Source organism: Hermetia illucens, chromosome 4, assembly GCF_905115235.1.
Source record: "Hermetia illucens chromosome 4, iHerIll2.2.curated.20191125, whole genome shotgun sequence".
Lineage (NCBI taxonomy): Eukaryota > Metazoa > Arthropoda > Insecta > Diptera > Stratiomyidae > Hermetia > Hermetia illucens.
Window position 1 is genome coordinate 17,333,891 of NC_051852.1, and position 24,218 is coordinate 17,358,108.

The following is a 24,218-nucleotide window of genomic DNA, read 5'->3' on the forward strand; positions in this document are numbered from 1 at the left end:
GAGCACAGTTCGCTCAAGGGGAGATTGAGAACAAAAGACCACGTTAAGTCTTTAGTTGCGTTCATAGTCCGTCATCGGAAGTTTTTTTCATACCAGCCCCAATTTGTTATTCGACCTTGTCCGGGGATAATTGTCCTGACTGCCAGTGGTTTCGGATGAGTCAATTCGGACAGCGAAAGGAAGCAGGAGAAGGTCAGAAAAGAAGATTCGGTCGATAATTGACCAATTTGTACGTTGCGCTCATCGTAATCTGTGATGTTGGCGGACGGCTATTTCTAATATTCTGACACGAATCCTTGGGCTGAATTGAGTTAGCTCTACGTGGCTAAATAAACCGCGTCCGTTGTGGGTTGTTTGTTAAATAGATACTATTTGCTGGTTCGGTTTAATATTAGGAACGTGATTAAGAATAGAAATGGGTTTTGGATTATAACGAGTCCTAGTGAAGGATTGTCTGTATTCGCTTTGAAAGGGAGGTGGACAAAGACGGATTATTTAGTGGTAAGACCCCGGAATCTATAAACCTGGTTAGAACACAACGTTCCATATGTGTAATCCCGGAAGTTTCTCGAAATCTTCCTTTTCAATTAGACGAATATTCAGTTGACATCTTCAGAAACTTCCCGGGTGAATACCATATAAGAGCCTCGCAAGAAGTTCGAAACGAGACACCTTTAGACCATATTGTGAAGAAGTGGAAAACCAAAGGGAGACTTCAAGGCTATGCAGAGTCCTTAGGCGGGATGATTCGGCCAAATATGACTCTCTTCGAAAACCAGATGGTATCTCCACAAACACTAAGGTTGGATGTATACCATCCAGGAGAACAGATGTCAGAAGTGGGAGGGAGGGAATAAGCAGTTTCTGCACTGCGTGGAAAGTCCTTTGAGTTTGCTCTCCGTCCCTTGGTGTCCAAGATGGAGGATGCAACTCTGAAAAGCGAGTAAGCTGTAGGAGTATCCGTGGACAATGAAGGAGCTTGTGACTATGGGTCCTTCCAAAAACTTTCTGATGCCGCCAGAGAGCTTGGTATTGACAATAATTGAGTTCAGGTACCTATGCTTTGCTAAGGCATACGTGCATAAGAACTTGGGACGATCAGAAGAATACTTGCCAGGGTATACTGAAAGCTTCTACACCGAGGCTCAAAAACATAATAAGGTTCTGAAGCGAGGATCTACCCCTCTAGTGGAGATAGCATCTTGCAGCTTTGACCCATAATTCAATGACAACTTTTAACTGCACCAACATTTACGGTAGCACATCCGTCAATAAAAAGAGCGGCAATACACCACTTCCTACATCTAAAGTAGGAGATTCTACTATCAAGTAATTTGATACCACATGTCGAATTTCCTGTCAATTTTAAAAGTGCTTCCATGAGGAGCAGACGTGTTAGATAAAATTCAAAATAAGTTTCGTGTTTGCAAATAGATGGATATGTTTACAACAAGAGATACTCGGGTCCTTTACATGTTTAGGTTTTAAAGGGACGAAATGCAGCTACAGAAGCCAAAGAAATTAATCAGGTTTTGAGAACAGACACCTGCAACGAACCCACAGCGTAACGATGGTTTGCCAATTTTCGAGAAAGCAACCTTCCCCATTAGTCGGGGTCTAAAAAAAATTGGAAAAGTGAAAAAACTTAATCGATGGGTTCCACATGAGTTAACCAAAAGAAACAAAATGCTCAGAGTGGGGGTAGCCTCTTCATTGCTCATGCGACATAAGAAGGAACCGTTTTGAAGAAAATTGAGACTTGTGACGAAAAATGGATTCTGTCTGATAATACGGAACATTCAGAACAGTGGTTGGAGAAGGTCCCAGGCACCAAACAAGAGCGGAACTGCACCCTAAGAAGGTCATGGTGCCTGTTTGGCGGACTTCTGAAGGAATCGTTCTCTATTCTTTCTTGAAACCCGATAATAACTACGTAGTCCTACTGTGCACAATTGGACGAAATGCACGCGAAATTGCGTTTAAAACAGCTTTTTGCAAAAAGCACGATGGTACGACGGTCACCTACTGAAAAAGTAAAAAGGCCCACTGTCCTAGGGGAAAAGGGGACTAGCAGAGGGGAAGGGGATGACACAGTAGAGGATAGTAGCTTCGGCGGCCAAATCAGAGAGACGCCATCAAGTTCAAGGTCTCAGGAAGAAACGCATGTCATCTCACCGGGCAGGATGAACATCAAGTAAAAGAAGGACGAAGACGGCTATGGTTTCGTAGCAGGGCCGAGGCAACTCATCAGACGCTGCCTCACCTCTGCCTTGGGGGCAGTGTAACCGAGGGGCTCGCAGATGTTATACGCTCCCGTTTATAATTCGCAAAACATGACAATGGTGCGAATTATATTCAACGTAAATCCGCCCACCGTTCGGACGAAAGCTTGGCCAGAGCTAGACACTTTTTTTTAATTTGGGAGTCCTAAGTCCGTATCCACTTGATGCCGGGCCGGACGACGAAAAGAGAAACAAACAATTGATGAAAGAAAACAAGTGGAAAATAACATAGACGCAGCAAGAAAAATGCTGCGAGTGGTCACTAAGCAGACCAAGCAGCGTCAAAACAAAAATGAAACAACAAGAACGTGTATAAGTTGATTAGCGAAGGTAATGATTCTACTGTGGCAAAACCGTGGTCTACTACGATGAGAACATCAGCACCAACATAAAAGAAAAGGAGCAAACCATGGTCAGACCCCCTCTCATTAAGTCGAACGAAGGAAGTTGGAAGTAGACGTTAAATCTATGCGCCGGGCTCTAACCGGCGCTATCCTTGTCGATATTGGGTCGAAGGCTGCAAGGAGAGTACATTATGCAATACAGCCTAGAACATTCTAGGCACGAAAGCAATGATTTCCTAGAACCCGAACATGGAAGAGGTTGAGGAAGCAATAAAAAGGGATTACCAAAATGTGAGCGAACTCAAGATAAGAGTTGCATCTATTAACTCCGGAAGACGAAAATTTGCCATTGTCACTACCCCTGAGAAGACAACGAGCCCCGTCTCCCCGACCGCGTCTTCGTGAAACCGCCATTTAGGAATTACTTCATAGGTTGTGTTTCGCTTTAGACATTCGTCTTTCTAGAGCTGCTGTAATTTTACAATTGCGGTCGAATCCGAAAGCCATTTTTCCTTTGACTTCGGCATCTCTATATTCTCTATATATTCTCATGCTCATGCTCCTGCCCAGCGCTTCGATCACATTCTTCCCCTCCAAGCTCTGGATCCCCGGGTATGCCACCTAATCTTGGGCAATTCTGTGAATCATTCAACTCAAAGCGATGCATATACTGCCTACAGCAACTACCGTGCCATTGAGAAAATGGGTAATGCGGTAGTTAGCCTCACCATGTTTTCACTCAAGCCACACCCTAATGTTAGGAATGAGCCTGTGCGTTCACCGACCTTTTGTAGACCCGTCCCATCGATGTTCTCAGAGATCATTCGACTTTGACCTTGCAGCTGGGACCCGCAATTCCATGACAACAATACGAACAATTACGACGACACATCTGGCAATAGCCAGAGTGGCACCACTTTCTGCAGTTAAGTGGGAGATACTATTATATTATAAATCACTTTGCAAGAAGTGTGAAATTACGACGATAACTCCTAGCAAGAAAGGCAGTTTTGGCATCGGTTCACTAGCTCCCAAGTTCAGTACCGACTGTCTCCCCGATTCGGCTGTCGTTCAGTAGTGGCAAACCTATTTGGTGACCAAAAGGCGGACATCTTAAACGGCTCACCGAAGAGGTGGATGACCATTGGGCCCCCATCAAACGTGCTCTTTCCTTCGACATAAGTGAACTTTTTGGTCATATACCGAAAGAGTACAATAAGATCTAGTGGACTGAAACTTGGAAGCGGATCACCAAACGTTCGAAACTGAAGGGTAGTATTACCAATGCCAGTAGGAACGACCGCCATGACGTTGAGCTCCAATACTGTGGCAAATCCCGCCACCAATTATTGCGCTGATCAGGTGGCAGAAGCTGCCGCAAATTAAAATTATCGCATCATTTAAGTCCCTTGCAGGTGGTCGTAAGCCTTTCGATGATCCTATAAGGGGCGGAAACGCCCGACTCCTCATCTAAGATAATGAGCAGCTTCGGAGATGGTTGGAACATTTCATCACGATTTTCAACAACTTAACTTCGGGTGAAGTTCCACATCTTGTGGACGAAGTCAACCACTTATGTGGGGCAGGGCAACTAAGCTTGACGTTTTCTTTGCAGCTCTTGAAGCATCTTCAGGCTATTCATTCGTAAATTCTGGTAATCTGGGATCTGGATTAGTTCCAGTTATTAGTGACTTTTGGAGGATTTCAATGGACTATCACATCCTTCCTAAAATACCTCGACTATGCTGACTACCAACTGCACCCTGCGCTCTAGGCAGTAGCATTGAGAAAACCTCTAGGAGAAGAGCGAACCGCGAATGACCGGTAAAAGTCGGGACACACTGGGAGTCCCCGAAGTCGTCGGCAGGGGCTTTGTCCCCGAGGGTATACTCGTTACTGACTATTGCAGACGATGCGCTGGTGAAATTTACATAGAGAACAAACATAACAAAATAAAAAAATTGGACGAAATATCAATAGGAGGGAGAGCTGACTGCGTTTGGGCATAGCACGAAAATGCGCTGCTCACTCCAGTGACCGGCGAAGGTGGCACCGAGGGCTAAAACACCCGATGTGACACCGGGACGCCCAAATAAAGAGGAAAAAAGAGCCCAAATGAAGTGACGCGACTGACGGCCCGGGGACGGCAACTCCAATACTCTGCAGTTTCCCTGTTCCGAAAAAGTGATCAGTCAAAATCGCTAGTCCTGAGCAGGTGGAGTGGAACTGCGGTCGACTGTCCTAGAACAACGACTCATCAGGAAATGCGCGACAGTGGTGAAGCGAATGCGGTGGGCAACGCTCCTCTAGAAGAAGGTTAGGAAAGGTATCAAAAATAGGTCGATGGAACTGGGGGAACTACTGGGCCGCATTTCCTTCTACAGGCAAACGTGGACATTAGCAGAAGACACGCAGAAAACAGAAAAAGCCGCATTGCCCGCCGAAAACACTATAAGCGCCAAACGGATGGCAGAGAGTCCACTGCAAAGCGAACTGGGGTAAAACCAGAAAGAGGAGCATGCCCCTGAAGGAGACTTCATTCAAGTAATTTCCAAGGCCCAGAAAAAGAAGGCAAAGAAGGATAAAGGAAAAGAATTCGGCACGCTGGCTGAGACTCGTCTGTCCAAAGACACGGAGGCTACAAACAGAAGACTAGTAACAGAAAAGACGAGGAAACTAAGAAGGACTGGACAGTCTACTCTAGAAGGCAAGACATTTGCGAAAGTCCTCAGTTAAATCCGCAACAAGATGAAACCTCAAGACCGTGAAGCAGAAGTGTCTTCCATATGGAAAACGAAAGGTGGCGGAGGCCTCGTTGAGCTAGGCCCGAAAATCACTAGCAAGAGTACGTTCTGGGAGGCGGTCAAGGGTCTATTCAGGAAGAAGGCTCTCGTTTCTAGTCTATAACCTATGCCCTCTTTATAAATCCGACTGTCTCATAGAAAAGGTCGAAGTGGAGGCGGCCTTAAAACGTGAATGTCCAGAGGAAACTAATGACCGTACAGATATCACTTTTGTGAATGCCCGAGGCGAAAAACTCGCTGCGCTGGAAATCCATGAGCAATATGCGGGGAAACTGCTGAACAGCGGGAAAATCGAAATTATATAGAACAAATGCTACAAGTGTCTGGGCTATAGACATATATCAACAACTTGCAAGGGGCCCGGCAAGAGGACAGCATGCCGCAGATGTAGTCAGGTAGGTCACCAAGCGGAAACATGCAACGAAAGGGAAAATTGCATTCCCTGCAAGGATCGTTGCGCGTCTAGTGAACGCGTTGCACACACTGCGGGTTCGGGGCGGTGTCCAAGGTTTAGGGCGAAACTAGAAAGGGCTAGGATGCGAATAGCATGATCCGCATCCTACAAAATTAACATGCACCGAAGTGCAACCGCTCGCGAGTTGCTAGAGCAGTTCGTCGCGGAGGTAATGGCTGATCTAGTGCTAATCAGCGAGCAATACCGGAATAGGGACCCGGCTTCATGGCATCTCGACTTATTAGATACCGTCGCCATCTGGCCTCGGAATGGCGTTTGACGGCATGTGTCTTGTTTAAGGTCGAGGAGATCAAATCGCCGTTTCGAGCATAGAGAAGCGAATCCTAGTAGGAAGTGAATTTAATGCTACGGCTTGTGAATGGGGCAGGCCTCAGCCAGATTCCAACCAGATTCCAACTTGCCGGCGTGTACCAACCCGGCGCTCCCCCCACGTGTGGAACGTTGCGAGGAGGGTTCTTCAGGGAGTGGCAGTGTTGCATCTGATACAGCGTGTGAGGATCCCATGCCTGGAGGGGCTCCGGTCGTAACTTGCGGACACAGAAATTGCCGACCTGCGGACCTGTCAGCGAGGAGCGCTATAAAGGCAGAGTATAGATCAGCAGAAACGAGTTAAATAAGGATCCGTGAGGACTTGGCTATAAACCTGGGGCTCTGCGGAGACCCTGCATACTAAGTACCAACCAGATGGACCGTATTTTGTAGGCATTATTTCCCAGACATCTCGTACCGGTTAATGTCAGCTGCGCAGAAAGCGTCGAGGATTGCTCCCGTTTCACAATGAAAGAGCTCGACCATGAAACACAAGAAGGCGCCAGGCCCAGCGCAAATTTACGAAAGGTATTTCAGCATGGCCAGATTTACTGCTCGGGGTATTCAACTCTTGCCTTAAGAAGGGCGGTTTTCCTTGTCGTTGGAAGGTAAGGAAACTCGTGCTAATCAGCAAAGGAAAAGGAGACCAGGAGGTGCCATCTGCCTACCATCTGCTGGGTATGCTTCACATGGCCGGTAAAATACTCGAAAAATTCATCAGGAGTAAACTCGCTGAAGCGATTCGTGCTGCTGAGGACTTATCCCCAAGGCAGTTCGGGTTCAGAGCAGGAACATCCACTGTGGATGCTACTATGGAGGTCGCAGATGCAGTTTATCGAGCTGAGGAACACAGCCGCCGATCTCGACGGGTCGTGTTTCTTATAACGCTTGATGTTAGAAATGTCAGCCTTCAGCTGGAATCTCGGCCTTGAGACGGTTAATGGCAAATGCTGGGGCCCTATATCTACCAGGAGACATCCTGTTACGGGAGCAACGTAATCCGTTCTACTCTACGGCGCGGAGTTATGGGCTGACAACCTTGGCAAGGAGGTACATCGCAAGCGCCTTTCCCCTTCATCCCCGTTGCCCTGCTTGCCAAGGAAGGTAAAGATATCTACAGCCGCAAGGGCGAGAATTTGAAAGGGGTGGTTGCCTATAATGAACGTCAACGCCTACTTACCGAGAGGAAACTCTCCTGGCAAAATGAGCCAAGAGGCGGATGGACTGCGCCGCATTTTACATCCGTGGCTGAACCGAACGCATGGTGAGTTTGATTACTTCGTGGTGGACGACGCTGAACACACCTTTTTCTCTTGTGAAAGGTGGGACGTTTTCATCAGTAACTTTAAGCAGACACAGGGGAGCTCTCTTCGGACTTCCTTGTCAGAGATATGCTGAGGAGCGCTGGTAGATGCAGTTGTGTTTTTGTTACGAAAAAGATTAAGCTCGACCCCCGGAGGGACTGGATGGAAAGGGGTTCCTTGAATATCAACTCCCTTCCTCCTCTCCCCTCCAGCTGGTGAAAAGAATTCCCTGACCTCGGGAGACCAGGAAGGTTAGCCAGAAGTAATGTGTCAAACGGTTTCAAGCTAGTTTTTTGGTGACACGGAAGGGTTTAGTTGGTAGTCTGACGGCGCACTGTTGCGGGAGTCCACTTCGTTCGTAAACGCATTCACCCACCCTGCTTCCAAAAGAAAAAGAAAATGCTTTATCCCAGAATGACCAGCGAGTGGGCTTCCCAGGTGATCTGAAGAGAAGCAAAGCACATTTCGACGAATCGGCAGCGCTGGCGCGTAGGCATCGCCAATGTGTTATGATCCATTTAATTTTAGTAAGAATGCCCTGGAACCTTAATATTGAGAACGTGATTAAGAAAAGAAATTTGTTTCCGATTATAACGAGCCCCAATGAGAGGTGTACAAGGGTGGATTATTTAAACTAGTAAAAAGTTAATGGAACCTCAAAGCCTACTTAAAATACAACCCACCATATGTGTAATCCTAGAAACTCCCCGAAACCTCCCTTTTCAATTAGACGTGTATTCAGTAGCCACCTTAAGTCAGCTAAAGTTTGAATTACTCGTAATTTCGTTTAGTACCGAGTAAATATGGCATGCTAATGTACCCTGTAAACATCCCCATCAAACTCGTTTCAACGTCGTTAATCTTCAGCGGCATAGAGAAGGCACTAGGACGAAAGTGGAGAGGGTGTAAAAACAACGACACGGGACACCATCATCTATTGCAAATGGGTAGCTTGAAGTTGATGATGAAACGGCAGAATGTTCGCTTGTCCTGAGGGTTCGCACTTCCGAAGTGTGCAAAGTAAGAGACAAATTCGTCCTTGGCTGCTTACTTTCTCCGCGACTTAACATAATCTTCAACGTCAGAATACCTTTTCACAGGCGTCATCCAGGAGTTGCTCAAGAGTTCTATAAATACACTCATGGAGCGCTTCATCTGAGAGTATGCTGATTTCAGATCTTCACATTCTTCGTCCTTTGTTTGGTTTCGGATGAATTCTTGACGATTGCTCATCCTCTCGAGGAGTCAGAGGAATCAGAGTGCATAACAATGCCATATATAAACACAACACCTCCCTCCCCCCCATTTGGGTCCTGGAAAACGCCATAAATCCAAGGTGCCGCTTCTGTCTCGCTTTTGATTACAATAATTTTTCACATGGTTACCATTTTGTTAATCAAAAGGAGATGAATGCCAAACTTGAGAAACAGGAGATGAAACGTGATACACGGAATTTTCATTTCCCAAATCAATTTTTCGGTGAAAAGTTGAAAAGGAGTCCCGAAACCTGAACCCGGCAAATCCGAGCCGAAGAATGTTGGGGAGAATTATTGCGGGAAATCGCTCAAGACATTTTTCACAAACTCAGCTCCTCGACTATACGAGGACGATTCCCAGAACCCTGATACATGCACTTATCGCGATTACCCCTTGAGCTCAGGATTTTTGCCATTTGATAACCTCTCCACGCTTAGTCCTGATCCGTTTGAGATTGAAAGTCTACGCAAACGGATGCATGCTTTGTACTATCCCGAGGAGCTACGTGGGAGCTCCTCATTGCACTAGCAGCACTATGGATAGCTACTATGAATAGACTCCGAAGGATATTACCTCTGAAGCTTTTCTTTTCACTTGGAAATTGCCAGAGCTTTGCCAATCTGCCCCCGGAAGCAGAGGGGCAGGAGGAAGGATATTCAATCAAGGTAGTATCAAGCGATGGGAAAACCAGAAATTATTGAGGATGTTCAAAAGACAGGAAATAAAATGAAAGCTGATGGAGTATTTTCGAAACAATGGCTAACGTCTTTCCTCGGAATGTGGGTGAATGATACGCTGGGCATCTGTTAACTGTAGGACGTATTGAAAGAATTGGCAGAGAATGAAATTCGATACCGTTTGGTACCGCGAACAAGATGGGAACAAAAAAATCAGATTTTTGGTAATTTATTATGTTAAACGTGAAATTATTATTTTCTAGACAGCTCCAGAATGGGGACTAGTTACGAAATATGAAGGACATTTTCCTGATAGGATTTCAATTTAAATTTCAAAATTAGATTCATTTTTGATGTAATCTCCAATTACAAGAAATTGAAGACGTCACCATTCAGGGCCCCCTGGAAATGTGTCTCCTATTCGTTTCTATAAGGAAATCGATGCCTCCGTATAATCTCTTTTTGTCCAACGGTTTCATCAATTTCAAAGATATTTAAAATCTCGGAAAATACTTGATTTTCTATTTGACAGGAAATACGTGGTGAGCAATTAGTCTAGAGCAAGGTGGCCCCGATGACGTCTTCGATAACAAGTCAGGGACAAAATTTATAAATAGTCCTTGTTAGGGTATTGCCCCCAAATTTACCGAGAGATTTAGGTTTGTTGGCGGAAATTAATCAATAGAAAATAGTCAAGTGGTTGTTGAGTCAAAGGATTTTGGGCAGTCAAGTGGCTTCAAATCAAAGGATATTGTGGGCTGAGTTCCTCTATTATGTTTAAAGTAGATATTGTCAGTATCGATTTCATAAATTTTCGAAGAGAAAAAGTCAATTTAGCTACCAGGCTGTTTATTCCTGGCGCAAATAAATGGATCCTCACAAATCACCCCATTCTCCTGATTGGAAAGGACTATTTTCCGATGAAACTCTGACTATCGCTCTACCAAAAACAGAAGGTCCGAAACTCATTTAATAGAAGACACTTAATCATCTGGGTATGAGTGCGGGTAAACTTCACTAGTACCGTCAAGTTTCTTTGATTTTTATTGGGCCAGGTTGCAATAGTGCCTGTCATTCGCCTCTGACTTTGGCATCTCCTCTACAAGGGGGTCATCCAACACTCTTCTCGTCTGCATTAATCTTGAACGATAGAGCATAATGTGCTCCGGATTCTTGGGGCTAGCGAACACTTCACCACGTCGAAGAGATGGAAATACGTTTAATAAACATCGTCTCCCCTAAGGAACTACGTCAAGTACTATACGGGGTTAATGTTTGGATTCAGAGACTCTTCTTTGAATTTTCCCGTCGTCGCTGTTCTGGCTTTTCAGAAATCCGTAGTCTTCTCAAACAGATTCGCTTTCCACCCCTGATAGAGGCTGTGCTGATCATCCCCACTTTGGCACATTTGAAAAGTTCATGCTGCCCTTCACAACCTGAACGCCACCAACTGGTATGTCGAAGTCCCCTTCTTACGCCGCTTCCGGGTGATTCCAGTTAACCCGTTGGGGAGTGCGTCCCCACGTACTCGAGGAGGACGATCAGACCCGAGTCTGCAAGGGACTCATCTGAAGTGGCTCTTGCCACGAAGCCTCACCGGAGGTTATCTGGTACCATGGGATGGGATGGGGGGCCTTCTGAGAGCATATGCTCCAGGAGAATGCCTGGAGGATGTGTTCTCGGCCCAGTTATTTGCGGTTGGCCCTCTAGTGGGAGTTTCATGGTGGTTGTGGTTATCATTATGGGCTCGGAGCTCAAGCGTGGAGTTGCGCTGTACAACTCGGGCGCCATACCCCTTAGTTGCGGCAGAGGTGTTAGATAGGCGTTGCATCCACTGGCATGAATGCTGAGCCTGCACACAGTATAAACCAGTACCGCTGTACCAGTCATGACGGGGCTCTAATTGTGGTCCCAAAATCAATCCGTATCCGAAGAGGACCGTGGGATTATGCGTACATGGCAGGTACTCACGTTACACCCCCAGGAATTTCAGTCCCCTGCTTACGGTCCAGAGCTGTTTTCAGTGCCTCCACCCAGACATATGCCTGCAATTGTATTTTAGCCCCGGTATCAGGTATCATTCTCATTTGAGTCAAATGGGTCTTTGCCGAATTCTCTCACCGATATACTAAGCACCCCTTGGAGTTTAGCTTGGCAGAGATCATAACTGCGGAGATCATTGGGACTTCGTTAGCAACAACAACACCTGGGAGGGAAATACTCCTTATACCATCCAGGATTCGAATGTGCTTATGAATTAGTCGAGGTCTAGTCTTGGGAGAACTGGAGAGCTTTGTTTGGAACTCCATCTAGTCTTCTTTTTATCTCCAATGCGTCTCCAGATCCCACCCCCCCCCCCCTTTTTTGTAACTCTCTCGATATCTGAATTTACTATTGTCCATTGGGTCCAACCTTTTTCTGTTGAGAAAAAAGAGTTGTAATGCTTTTGTTGAAAAAGCCATGAGCGCGCTACTTAAAGTCGTTTTAACTTAATGACCCTGTTTATTGCAACCTTTAAGGCATTGCCTCTCCATGTCGTATTTGCATAAATTCTCAGCTGGCTGTAGCAATCTTGCCCTTTGGCGAAGTTTCCTCACTCGCAAACATGAAGATCTCAGCAACGAGATTCCATCAGTAGTTTGTTTTCCTGTCGCGTTGCAAATGGTGTAGTGGCATTGTAGCAACACATGTGGCTAATTCATGAGGACATAGCTGGCACATCATTTCCATTGTCTACGTTCCCCGACAACAATATCGAAATCGGCAGGACAGGAGACATTGTGAGTTTAAGTAAAGAGTGTCGCTGAGACCCTGAGAAGTTCGTGAGGAGTTTGTGGTATTCTTGATTGTAGGTAGGTAGGTATCAGTGGCCACTCCGAGGAGCCCAATTAGCGCTTTGGTGCGCCGTTTTGATGCCACAAACTCCTAAGACCGTGACTGTTGTTATAGGAACAGGGAAGCAGAGTCCAGCTGGCTCGGATCTTCAGAGCCAGCCCGTAGCAATCACGAAGGAAAGCAGCAATGCGAGTTGTAGGGTAAGCCGAGCCTAGCGGCATGGTCCCCTATGGGCCAGTACCCCGTGCAGACCGCCGTAATCTTGAATGCATTTGCACGCGTCTGGCACAGGAGCTCTCGTGATCGGGCTATGTTATAAGCGGGCCAAATTCTTCTTGATTTGGCACAGCTTGTAAGCCTTCGCCATCTCAGGCCCGCGGCTGCTAGGTAGTGCGAGTAGACTCGGCCCCCGACAGCCGCCAGCGGAACACCGACTGCATTCCCCGAGGGACTGCCAAGAGCAGAGCCTTGCCTGGCCAATCCGTCAGCCCGCTCATTCCCCTCTATGTTCCTATGCCCGGGAACCCAGAGGAGAGTGATCTTGAGCGTGCCGTCCAGATGGTTGAGCGTGTCTCTGCACTGCCCCACCAACCGGGAAGATGTCGTCGTTGAGTACAAGGCCTTGATGGCCGCTTGGCTGTCGGTCAGAATGGCTATGTTACGCTTGGGGCTCGAATCACGCTCCAGCCATCGACAGACTTCCAATATCGCCAGTACTTCCGCCTAGAATACACTGGTGAAAACCTGGGAGACCATACGACTTGGATACACCGTATGTGATCGAGAAAACCCCCGCGCCGACTCCATAGGCCATCTTTGATCCGTCCGTAAAGAATACCGTGTCATAGTCTTGCAACACGCCGCCGGTCTTCCACTTTGCCCTGGTTGGAAGGTCCACAGCAAAGTTTCTCGTGAAGTCCAGCTTGCGTGTGACATAGTCCGTGGGGGATGCCCAGATTTCTCGAGGTATTTCATCTAGAATGTTGCTGTGGCCGTAGGACTTCGCTGCCCAGCATCCGGACTCACGTAGTCTGACGGCACCGCACGCTGCAACATATTTGATGTGGAGGTCAAGGGGGAGGAGATGCAGGAGTACATTGAGAGCATCTGCCGGGCAGGACTGCAGAGCCCCCGTAGCACCTGCACACGCGGTTCTTTGAATCCTATTAAGCTTCGTTCCATTGTATTTCTTCTTCAAAGCCTGCCACCATACAATAGATCCGTACGTCAGGATCGGACGCACTACAGCGGTGTACATCCCGCTGTTGTCCAATGTACGTAAAATTTTGTCCATTACTATTAACCAGAGCACCGGTGAGATAGCACCACCCTGGGGCGTGCCTCTGTTCACAGCTTTGGTCAAGTGGTTGCTTCCCAGATCGGACTGTATTATCCTGGTACTCAGCATGGATATAATCCAATGCGTGAGATACTCCTCCAATCCAATACCGGTCAAGGCTTCCTTGATGGCGTTGGTATTGGCGTTGTTGAAAGCTCCCTCTATATCCAAGAAGGCAGCAAGGGTATACAGCCTGTCCTTGTCCGACTGCTCATCCGTACCAATTACCTCGTGGAGGGCGGTTTCTGTGGATTTTCCTTTGAGGTAGGCATGCTGGGACTTAGAGAAAGGCGTTCTCTCTATAATCGTCCTTAAATGAATGTCCAGGACGCATTCTAGGGTCTTCAGCACGAAAGAGGTCAGGCTGATTGGCCAAAAGTCCTTCGCGGACTCATGACCTCGCCTGCCCGCTTTCGGTATGAAAACCACCCGTGCGCGCCTCCAGGACTGCGGTACGTATCCTAAAGTGATGCAGCTCCGATAAATCTCAACAAGCCACGGCACAACTCTTTCCTGCTGCTTCTGTAGCATGACTGGCATTATGCCATCTGGGACTGGAGATTTGTATGCGGAGAAGCTGTTTATAGCCCGATCCTATCCCCGGTAATTACCGATTTGATAGTCTCGCACAGCTGGGGTTGCCGCAAACCCTCCAAGCGAGGTTCTGACTCACAGTCCTCCTCGCTGGAGGGAAAGTGCGTTTGCACCAGCAGCTCCAAGGTTTCACTAGAAGATTCCGTCCAGGAGCCTTCCGACTTTTTAAGGAAGGATGGACTCTTATGTTCCTTGGACAGAATCTTATTGAGCCTCGCGGATTCACTAGTGCTTTCAATGTTCTGACAATAGTCTAGCCAAGACCGCCTCTTGGCGGTCCTGATGGCCGACTTGTACTTCTTTAGGCAGTCCTTGTATGGCTGCCAGTATTTTTGCCTGTAGCAGATGTTGAAGATTTCTCTGGTCAGCTTCCTGGACTAGAGAGATCTTCGTTCCACCACGGTGGCAGGGTCTTTTTACTGTATTTAGCAGGGCACGAGACTTTGAAGGCGGTATCAAAAGCCTTCTCCAGAGCCCCGACCTTTGACTCCAGTTCGTCTGTCGTGCCAATCCTACTAATTTGCGCACCGGAGAGTTTGTTCTTAATTACCTGACCAAACTTTCTCCAGTCGATCCTCCTGGGGTCTCTAAAGGGCTTAGAGACCTCTGCGACGAGATCTAGACTGAAGAGTATCTTGATTGTACTTTGAAAAGTTTGCCACAAGCAAGCACGCCCTTAGGTTTTGTAAACCCGTATTAGACAGAAAATCGAATACGTGTCAAATTTTTTTTGAAAGTGAGGTATCTCCGCGACCATAACACCATCGTCGTTATATCACTAAATTTTCGCTGCATGAGGTAACTCCACTCGTGAAGGTTCCTCCATCCCTATTGGACTGGTTTTAATATTTCCTCCACTGCTCCCGTTACGAATCTGTTATCTTATGTCCCTCCACCCCCTTGACACCTACCTACCTTGCTATGGTGTAGCACTTCAGTAAAGAACTAGAGAAAGAACCTGGACCGAGTGGCAATCAAATATCAAGCTAATATGTGGCTTCCGTGGCGGAAGCTAAGCTGGTGTTGAGAAGTGGCTACGAATTCTGATTTCTTGTTATCGGGCGACCCCTAACTTCATTCATTCGATACGCAGGGTTCGCAGATTTGTATTGCAAATGGGGTTCATAATAACGTTGCGGTTTTAGAATGACTTCCATATCCAGGACAGCCTGAATACCACCACTCCAATGCTTCATATCAGCAGAGCAGGGGAAAGTCAAGGAGGTTCAGGAACAAACAGGGTCGGCTAAAGGCTTGGGGTTGTCACACTGGAAATTGCGAGTGTGACCCCTGAGGCCAGTGAAGGGAATCCGCAGCTCACACCTTCTTCATTTAAAGATTAGATGAGATGCAATATTTCTCCAATAAATTTGTAGCATTGTATAGCGGTCACTGCCCTGGCCAATCGTCGAAAGTGAGGAAATTAGGGACCTAATTTTTTGACTTGATGACCTATTGTACTCCGCTCCAGCAAAGTGGTTTCACAAGACCTCCAGACTACCTTGGTCACGACCTACGTCATAGTGACAGTAAAGCGATCAAATTGTACATAATAAAACCAAGAAAAAAATAAGGAGATTCTTTATTGGACTGCTTATATCCCCTACGGTGAGGGCATTCCCAATGGAACATTCATTAGAACTATCCAATATGGAAAGTTAATGCATGGGGGATCAGTCTCACCATAGTGTCAAAGCTCTTACTGTACAAGACAATGATCTTGCCAGTCCTCATGTATTCCTCGGAGACTTGGGTTCTTAGCAAGGAAAATTGCGAACTGTTGGCCGCGTTCGTGAGAAGAATCCTCCGAAAAATTTTTGACCACCTATATGAGGATGGGCGATTTCGCAGCCTACATAAGGAGGAAATCTATGAACGATACAATGGCCGTTGTGGATAAAATCCGGCTCAATAGGTTACGGTGGGCGGGTCACTTAATCCCTAAAAGCCTATAAGGGCAATATCTATGGTAGAAAATGAAAACGAGGCAGACCCTGCCTGAGATGAAAGGAATTCGAATTGGCGGATGTCTGGAGTTCCTTAATAAGGTAGACCGGATACCGGTTGTTGCGCTGTTGATGATGATACTGCGCACTTAACATCTTTAAGCTGCAGTCTAAGGAATGCTATGACAAAAAAAATCAGGTGGCTGATTAAGAACACTTTTGGAATGGTTCTTAATAACATTGGTTGGTTCTTAATACCACTGACTTAACTCCCATATCCATGATATAAGAAAGTGGATTTTTGGGCTGCAGAGTAGGCGATATGAAATCTAAAGCTCCCGACCCTTGGTTTGCCGCAGTTTGACTACTAAATATTTCGCAATTGGTGGCTCTACTGCATTGTTATTTTTACTGAACCTCCCTGCCACATTCAATTTAAAGAGGAGGTCACAGACTTGGCTGTGCGGGCCTTACGATTGATCGTTACCGAAGTGACCGTGACTTGTTTGCCTTCGCACTTACGAAGAAGGTTTGTCTACGCAAAAGTTACTCCCATCTCTCTACGCATGACACTGGGCGCTCTACAAGTCCACCTTCTTAATTTGCTGCCAAGATCATTTAAATCTCTTTCGGAGGCAAATCCAGAAGGTGAGGGAATTGTTATATCTAATATCATCATCGCTGTTTCACCCTTTTGATGCCACAAACTCCTAAGACCGCTGTGGAAATAGCAAGGGAGCGGATTGTAGCCACGTCAGATTTTCAGAGCCAGCCCCATTAGTATTCAAGAAGGATAGTAGCTCTCCCATCCTAGAGACAAGAGACTTCTTTGATATCCAAAAGATTATTTGCCTAGCATCCACAATCTGATTCTAACTAGAGCTGATCAATCGTAAAAAAAGTGCTTGAGAGTTTCCCCCCTCCCCTCTTTACAGTTTCTGCAATACGAATTGTAGGGCATGCCGGGTTTGACGGCATCGTCTTCCATACGCCAGTGGCCCGTACAGACCGTTGCAATCCTGCAGGCGTTTGCACGCATCTGGCCCGAAAGCTCTTGCGATCGGGTCTTGTTATAGGAGGGCCAAATCTCTTTACCTAGCACAGGTGGTGAGTCTTACCACCTGAAGTCAGAGACGGTTAAGAAGTGCGAGTAGATTCCACCCCGACAGTCTCCAGCAGGACATCTACTGAGAGCAGGGCCTCGCCTGGCCAGTCAGCCCGCTCATTCTTTTCTACATTCCTATGTCCGGGAATCCAGGAAGGGTGGCTTTGTTTAAAATATTAAAAGGTCCCTGAGTCCGCATCCAATTTATATCCTCCCAAGGCCATCGTTTTTGCAGGGGGCCGGAATAGAAATTGTAATGGTCAAACCCAGATAAGTTCATCACCTATCCGGATTGTCTCTCCACAGTGCTACGGACTTCTGATGCGCACATATCTTCGTTGAACAAAATTTTTGAAGTTTACTTTCCTCGTCCAGTTTAGCAAGGAACGTATCTATATTGCTATATTTTGTCGGTTGGCAAACGCTTTGGAGAGAATCAATTCCCTACTGCTGGCTTCTTTACGTTGATTAATCGGCCTGGTCCCAAAGGATTAAGATACCAAATTTCCATTCGCCAAATGCATTCTTCATTCAGTGAAGCATACGTCGCCAATGAAGTCGTATGGTATTTGGGCAAAGCATAGTCACTCATGAAAGCACTTATAGGACATAAGGGCACGTCAAACACTTTGCGTGAGGTGAGCCTGGAAATGCGACATGAAAAGGGCGTTGCACTTCTCAGGGCATAGATTTAGAGCCATATTCTGCAAGAACAAGGGGCTTGGGAATAGAGCATCAATTTATGTTTCCCGGTTCGGCCAGGATACCATATACAAGTAGCCCTTTACTAAAAGCAACTTGATAAAGCGATAAAATACAATACTAAGCTGGATCAGAAATTTGTGAAGAACAAGAATCGTCTAAATAAGCGAAATGCTCGGTGATAATTTGGTCTTTCCATTGCAAAAGAATCGAAAACGGCCTTAGCCTCTTTAGCAGTGCTTTTTCAACGTCGCGAGTATTTTTTACTAACTTTGACCCTCGATCCTCCTCCATCAGTTCGTTCTAATGTCAACCGGAAAATACATCGTTTTATCCTTTTTTCTACTGCCTATTTGGATCCCCATTAAAGTGTAGGAGGCAACGTTATCTATGGTTGCAATTAACCCCTTGGTATGTTGTAGCGCGTCAACCACACCTACTCGCCATCGCTCACGGTTATCTGAAATGAGCTTCAGCTCCGTCCACGACTTCCGAGGCACTCGCACTCCCCCTCTACTATTCTGCGCCAAGTGCCACTGGGTCGACCCACTCGTCGGACATCCAGGGAGAGTGGATTCCACTGCATGGCATACCTCGCAATGCCATTGTCGCTCCTCCTTCAAGTGTGACCGCTGTTAATGCGTCGAACGACATCCAGTTCGGTGCCACCGTCGCAGAAACCACAGTTCCTAAATATACAAATTGATCGACGCTTTCGATGATCTGCTCATTAATGCAGATAAGGAGAATGCGTTGACCTGTCAGTCTGAGAACCTTGGTTTTGTCGGTGTTTATCTTCAGTCCAAACCTACTGGTTCCAGAGCCATTTGGTGAAAGTCCATGGTCCGGTGAGAGAGCAAGCAGATATCATCAGCGTAGTCGAGGTGTTTGCGGAGAGATATCATTGTCCATTGAACTCTTCCACATCCTCCGGATAAGGCAGCATAAAAAACGTCACCCATAACAGCGGATCAAATTTTCAAGATGTTCTTCGATGCGTTCCAAAATTATTTTAGCTATTATTTTTGCAATGACAGGGAGCACGTAGATATCTCTCCAATTGTCACACTCAAAACGGGTCTCTCTGGGATTCCCAAGATTTCTGTACGAGTGGAAAGAGCAGATCATCTGTAGGTGCAACGATATATAATTCTGCGGAGAGACCGTTAAGCCCAGCAGCTTTATTCTGCTTGAATGCATTGATGGCCGAAATGATTTCTATTCTGCTTGGAGGAACAGTCCGTATCCGCATGTTACAGTGACCAGCCATTTCATCCACAAGAGGAGGAATCTCACCGGATGCGATACGGTTAAGAACCACGGTGAAGTGTTCCTTCCACTTCTTCAGTTGTGCAGAATTCGACCGCTGACATCCTTCACAGGACTATCGAAAGATTAGCGACCACATGAAAGCTCTTCCGTGATGCGGTATACATTCCTGAAATCATTGCGATCTGCGGCATCTTCTGCTTCCCTGACTAGCGTAATATAAAATTTTCTATTGTCACGGCGAACACTATACTTAACTTCCCCGAATTTCGCTCGGTATTGGAATTCGAGCGCATCACCCCCACCATCTTTCGCGACAGCAAGTAGAACCTTCAAGCCCTTTCGTTCATTGATCCGCTTCCAGAACACACGCAGTCAGCCAGATCTTATGACGTGCCTTCGGGACATGGCCGACGACCTGTGTAACACCTGAGAAAAGAGCACCTTTGACGACAGCCCAATGCTCATCGATATTCTCAGGCGGGTTACTAAGTATATCTGTCGTTCGATCAGCAAGATAGCTCTTCCACAGTGGAGCGACAGCTGGTTTATATAAACGGTCGATGTTGAACTTAAGGGGCGCAGCTCTCCAATTTTGCGAGAAGTGGCGGACGCACCTCGTAAGGGAACACAAGCGACCATCAGATGGTGATCCCTTTCGAGGCCGATATCAGCACCTCTCTTGTTATGTACATCCAACAGACAGCTCCTAAATCTACTGCTGATCGCAAAGTGGTCGTTCTAATTGCTCATACGGCGTTGGTTAGTTGAAACCAAACTGACCTTATGGCAAACTCTGTGGTCGAACAATGACGACGCCGTGGAAATTGCAGAAATCCACGAACCGTGTTCCCCATATGTATTATGTCCGAGAAAGGTGTTGTCAGAACCCACCTTGACATTCGGATCATCCATTACTATCAAAATGTCACTTTTAGGAAGCCTCCCCTAAACTACGTCTAATTGCTCGTAGAAAGCATCCTTCTCCTCTAAATAGGAAGCCTTCGTTAAATTGCACAGCATTGTAAAATGGTGATACTGCTTAGTCTGGACCGGAATCTTGTAGTTAGAAGTCTGTCAAAAACCGGCTCCCAGGTCAAGAGAGGGCACCTTGCGGTAGACATCAGAAGGAACCCGGCATCAGATTCTCGTCTATTACCACTTGGCTTTCAAGAGTACAAAAGCGCATTACTAAAAGCGGGAGAGGGGTACTCTCAAGAGTCACACTATCCAGGAGTACGGTACGGTAATCCGCCCTTAATTTGATCCTCAAACAAAAAAAAAATAGTCAGCAAATATTCAGCGACTTTCGCTTCCTGTTGTGTGATGCTATTGCTGTTAGTATCGACAACTAGATGGATGGTTTCAGACATTGAATGTGAGAATAGTTGTTTGTGATATCTAGAATCAGTTCTGTTTCGACTGCAGTGAGGTGCATGCAAGATCACTGGGCGTGGATGACCTGAGGCATTGAACTAGACTTGAACACATTAGCGGCCATTGGGGTGGCTAGTATGTTATCAGACGATCTTCTCTTCAATGTTTCTCATTTGATAATCTCAGAATTTATCAAGCTACCCTTAGACATCAAAGTCGTAGCAAGATGTCATGGATGTAGTTTCAAAAACGTTTTCTACATATCAACTATGAATTATTCCGGATTTTTCACTACCAATCCTCTCTTAATGAGTACTTTTCCCAATTGCTTGGCAATTACCCCCAAGGTTGGTTTGATAAATTCATTTTTTTTATCGTACAGATCTTGCCTTGAGGTAATTCTTGAATAACCCGACCCCAAATTGCCTTCTAATCTTGGCCTGATTCTTATTGTTATATATTCTCTTTTTAAAGAGCGTCCCACGAAAATAGGCGCCCATTGACAAGAGTTTGCCAAGAGATTGTCTTTCGTTCTTTTTGTGGTCATTCAACCAGGAGCCAGAAGACGCTTTTTTGGAAATGTTTCCTATATTTTCTCGAATTTATTAGGAAATGAATTCATGACAGGCTCAGTTACTTGTCCAAAAATAAAGATTGATTGTCATCCTGTTGGCGTAGGTTTACAAGGACCTTCACTGGAACATGGCAATCTTTTTATATATCCCAAGAGCCCAGATACCAATTTACTTATTTAATTATAAGAGTCGAATAGGTAGCCTGAACAACCCTTTATAACTGAAGGATAATTTTTGTTATAATAAAAAAGACAGTTCAAGAAAGGACTACAGAAAATTCCAATACAAGTATTCCAATCATCAAATTGAATTGACCACTACCCACAAATTAACTGTGACAACTATCAGGAATCGCCAACTACGGCACGTGGGCGTGGTGGACGTGGTATGCCCCACACAGGCTTAGGGGTTTACGGCAACCCACAAACACCAAATAATAAATTGTCTGGAAAGCGACAGTTTCCACCAATTTATCATATTTTCACCCATTTACATTTCAAAAATAAATTCGTGGTCGCGACGGAACCAATTACCATATCCTTTTTCAAGCCTTTAATTCAGATTGTGATAATAAAAACTTCCGACCACTCCGCGAATTCCATCTATTTTTGATGCAGAGTCAGCCCATACATCATATTAACCGCTGGAGGTTAACGCAATAATTTATCTCGTTGGTTCGTTTGCTTTGAAATTTTAATAATCGCCAGGAACCAAGGATCTGCCTGTGACGTGGGGGATGTAAAATCTTAGTGCCAGGTCCGCGCGACAACTTTTATTACACAAACACTGCACCTTCCCACAAACGGTTGGAATCCTGTGTATTCAGATTGTGTTTTTAAGGGACGACGACAAGGACGACTGTTGCAGGGAGGCATCAGGCATCGTGACGGTTTTACTTTATGAGAAACTTTAAGGACTTTCCATAAAACTTTGAGATGAACAAGTCGCTTTTATTATATCGTAATCTAGGTACCAGGGAGCGAGTGTGTCGTTAAGAGGACGAGAGAAAAGTGACTTACAATTCGGTCCTACGACAATGGCTTAACTGCATCAAAGCGACTTCCACTTATTATAATTGATGTGAGGAGGAAAACGTCTCAAACATTATTATTTCGTCGACTAACTGCCATTGTTGTTTGCCTTTATCATGACCTCCTCTGGCACATGGTAAATACACCCTCTCCCTATTATTTCCGGCGAAACCAAACGTTTGCTTTGTTCAGCAATAACTGAGGGTAATGTGCTGCCAAATGGCTTTCTCACATTCGTAATTTCTCATTTGTTCGATATTTGGGGGACACTGATATACATTCGTCGAAGGATAATGCCGCACTAAACGAAAATAGATTGCCCAAAGCACTAAACGCTCCTCGGCACTTTGGTGTGTGGAAATTGAAAATCCCAATGTACTAGAAAATTATCTCGCCCTAGGGCACAGTCGTTAGAAGGATACACACTTACTTGTGTATTGGATGCTATTACTTTATGTATCCTGTGCGTATATACATCAACGCACTGGCAGGCTCGGCTCCAAAACACCTAACGCATATCGAATTTTTGTTTATACTCCAGCAAGCAGGCGAGAAGCAAACGAACTCGAAAAAAGCTTTAAATACCATCAAAGTGGCTGCATCGATATCAAATGGGAAGGGCAACAGTCAAAGGGATAGACGGGCATAGTGGGTATTGCCCGCTCGAAAGGGGGAGACCGTATGCAGCCACCTCTTGCGTGATGTACAACATGATGAATGTTATTTCGATTTACATTCCGACGGGCACGCACAGAAGAAGTGTGCCTTGAGTCAAAGTCCTAGAAGTCCTGCCGCTGGCACACGTCGAACCTCTCGGTTCGAGCCAAGGTATCGATTGATTTGTATCCGAACTTGGCCAACCTACATAGGAAGTACATATGCCAGACACAAGAGCATTAAACCAGTGCTACAAGAGATGGAGAGAGATTTCAACAGTGATTCCAATCTGGGAACGTGCATACATTGACCATTCTTTACCTTTCGCCCTCCTTGCTCCGCTCCTTGGACTTCTCCTGGTTCTCGGACATTGCGGTCACTTTTCACTTGTTGCGTTTTTTTCAGCTCCCGGATCGCTCCACGTTAACCACACACTTGAACAGGAGAGCTACATTGCATCCTCTTACTCAAGAGTAAACACCTCCAATTACACTTAACCACAGAATAGTCTGCACTAAGAACACTTGGCCGCCCCTATGACCGGAATAATCAACATAAAAGCAAAGCCCACGAATCCTGTTATCTTTGCGGATTAAGTTAACGACTTTGAGGACCGACCGACAAAAGCACACACCAAGAATACAGAATGAGTTCCAATCTTCACGCCTCTAATGAGGCTGGCAAAGAAACGGCCGCCTAATTGTTCAACGAATGGGGTGTCGAAACGGTGCTGGCCTTGCTATGTCCTTGCCGGAGTCATCGTACAATTCCGCCTATTTGGTTGCACGTTCGCTTTTAACTGTTTCTGCCTGCGGGTCTTCTGGCGGTCTGAAGTTGAGTTCGAGGAAGCTTTTAGGTGCATTAAAAATTCATTTCCGCCAAGCCTGAAGGACGTGATGAAAGCTTAAGGATTGGAAGCACGTATACGAGTGAAATCCATGTGTCCTTGTTGAGCTTGCGCCTGAAAAGGGAGCTTTGGAGGGGATGTAATTGTTTGTCAGGATTTCATAACTGGTTGGATATATGCGAGCCAGAATAGGTTCATGGAATTCTGTGATGAGCATGGGATGTTGAAGTCATCCTGACCCGACTGTCATTTGCTATGGAGAAAGAGCTAAACAAACAACTTGAAAGTGGCGAATAGTGACCCGGCAGACAATTAAGTTCGGCCTCGTTGAAGTATCCATTAATACATTTTTACATAGCCCTGTGCTAACCAGTTGATGGTGAACATAGTTTTTGACACTTCTGCTTTTCACGTGATCCTACAAACATCCGCCTGTCGCTTCGAACAATATCATTTTTTGGGGGTAGTGTAGGTGAATGCACAGAGGGT

The 24,218-nt window shown here is 45.9% G+C and overlaps 1 protein-coding gene across 1 annotated transcript in view; it reads right to left on the minus strand.

The window, feature by feature from the left end:
* LOC119654921 overlaps positions 1–23,676 on the minus strand; it is an 89,875-nt gene extending 66,199 nt beyond the window's left edge. The window contains exon 1 of the mRNA XM_038060570.1: positions 23,204–23,676. Within this exon, the coding sequence (XP_037916498.1) occupies positions 23,204–23,253 (50 nt within the window). The 5' untranslated portion in view covers positions 23,254–23,676. The remainder of the gene's footprint in view (positions 1–23,203) is intronic.
* Between the last annotated feature and the right edge of the window lie 542 nt (positions 23,677–24,218).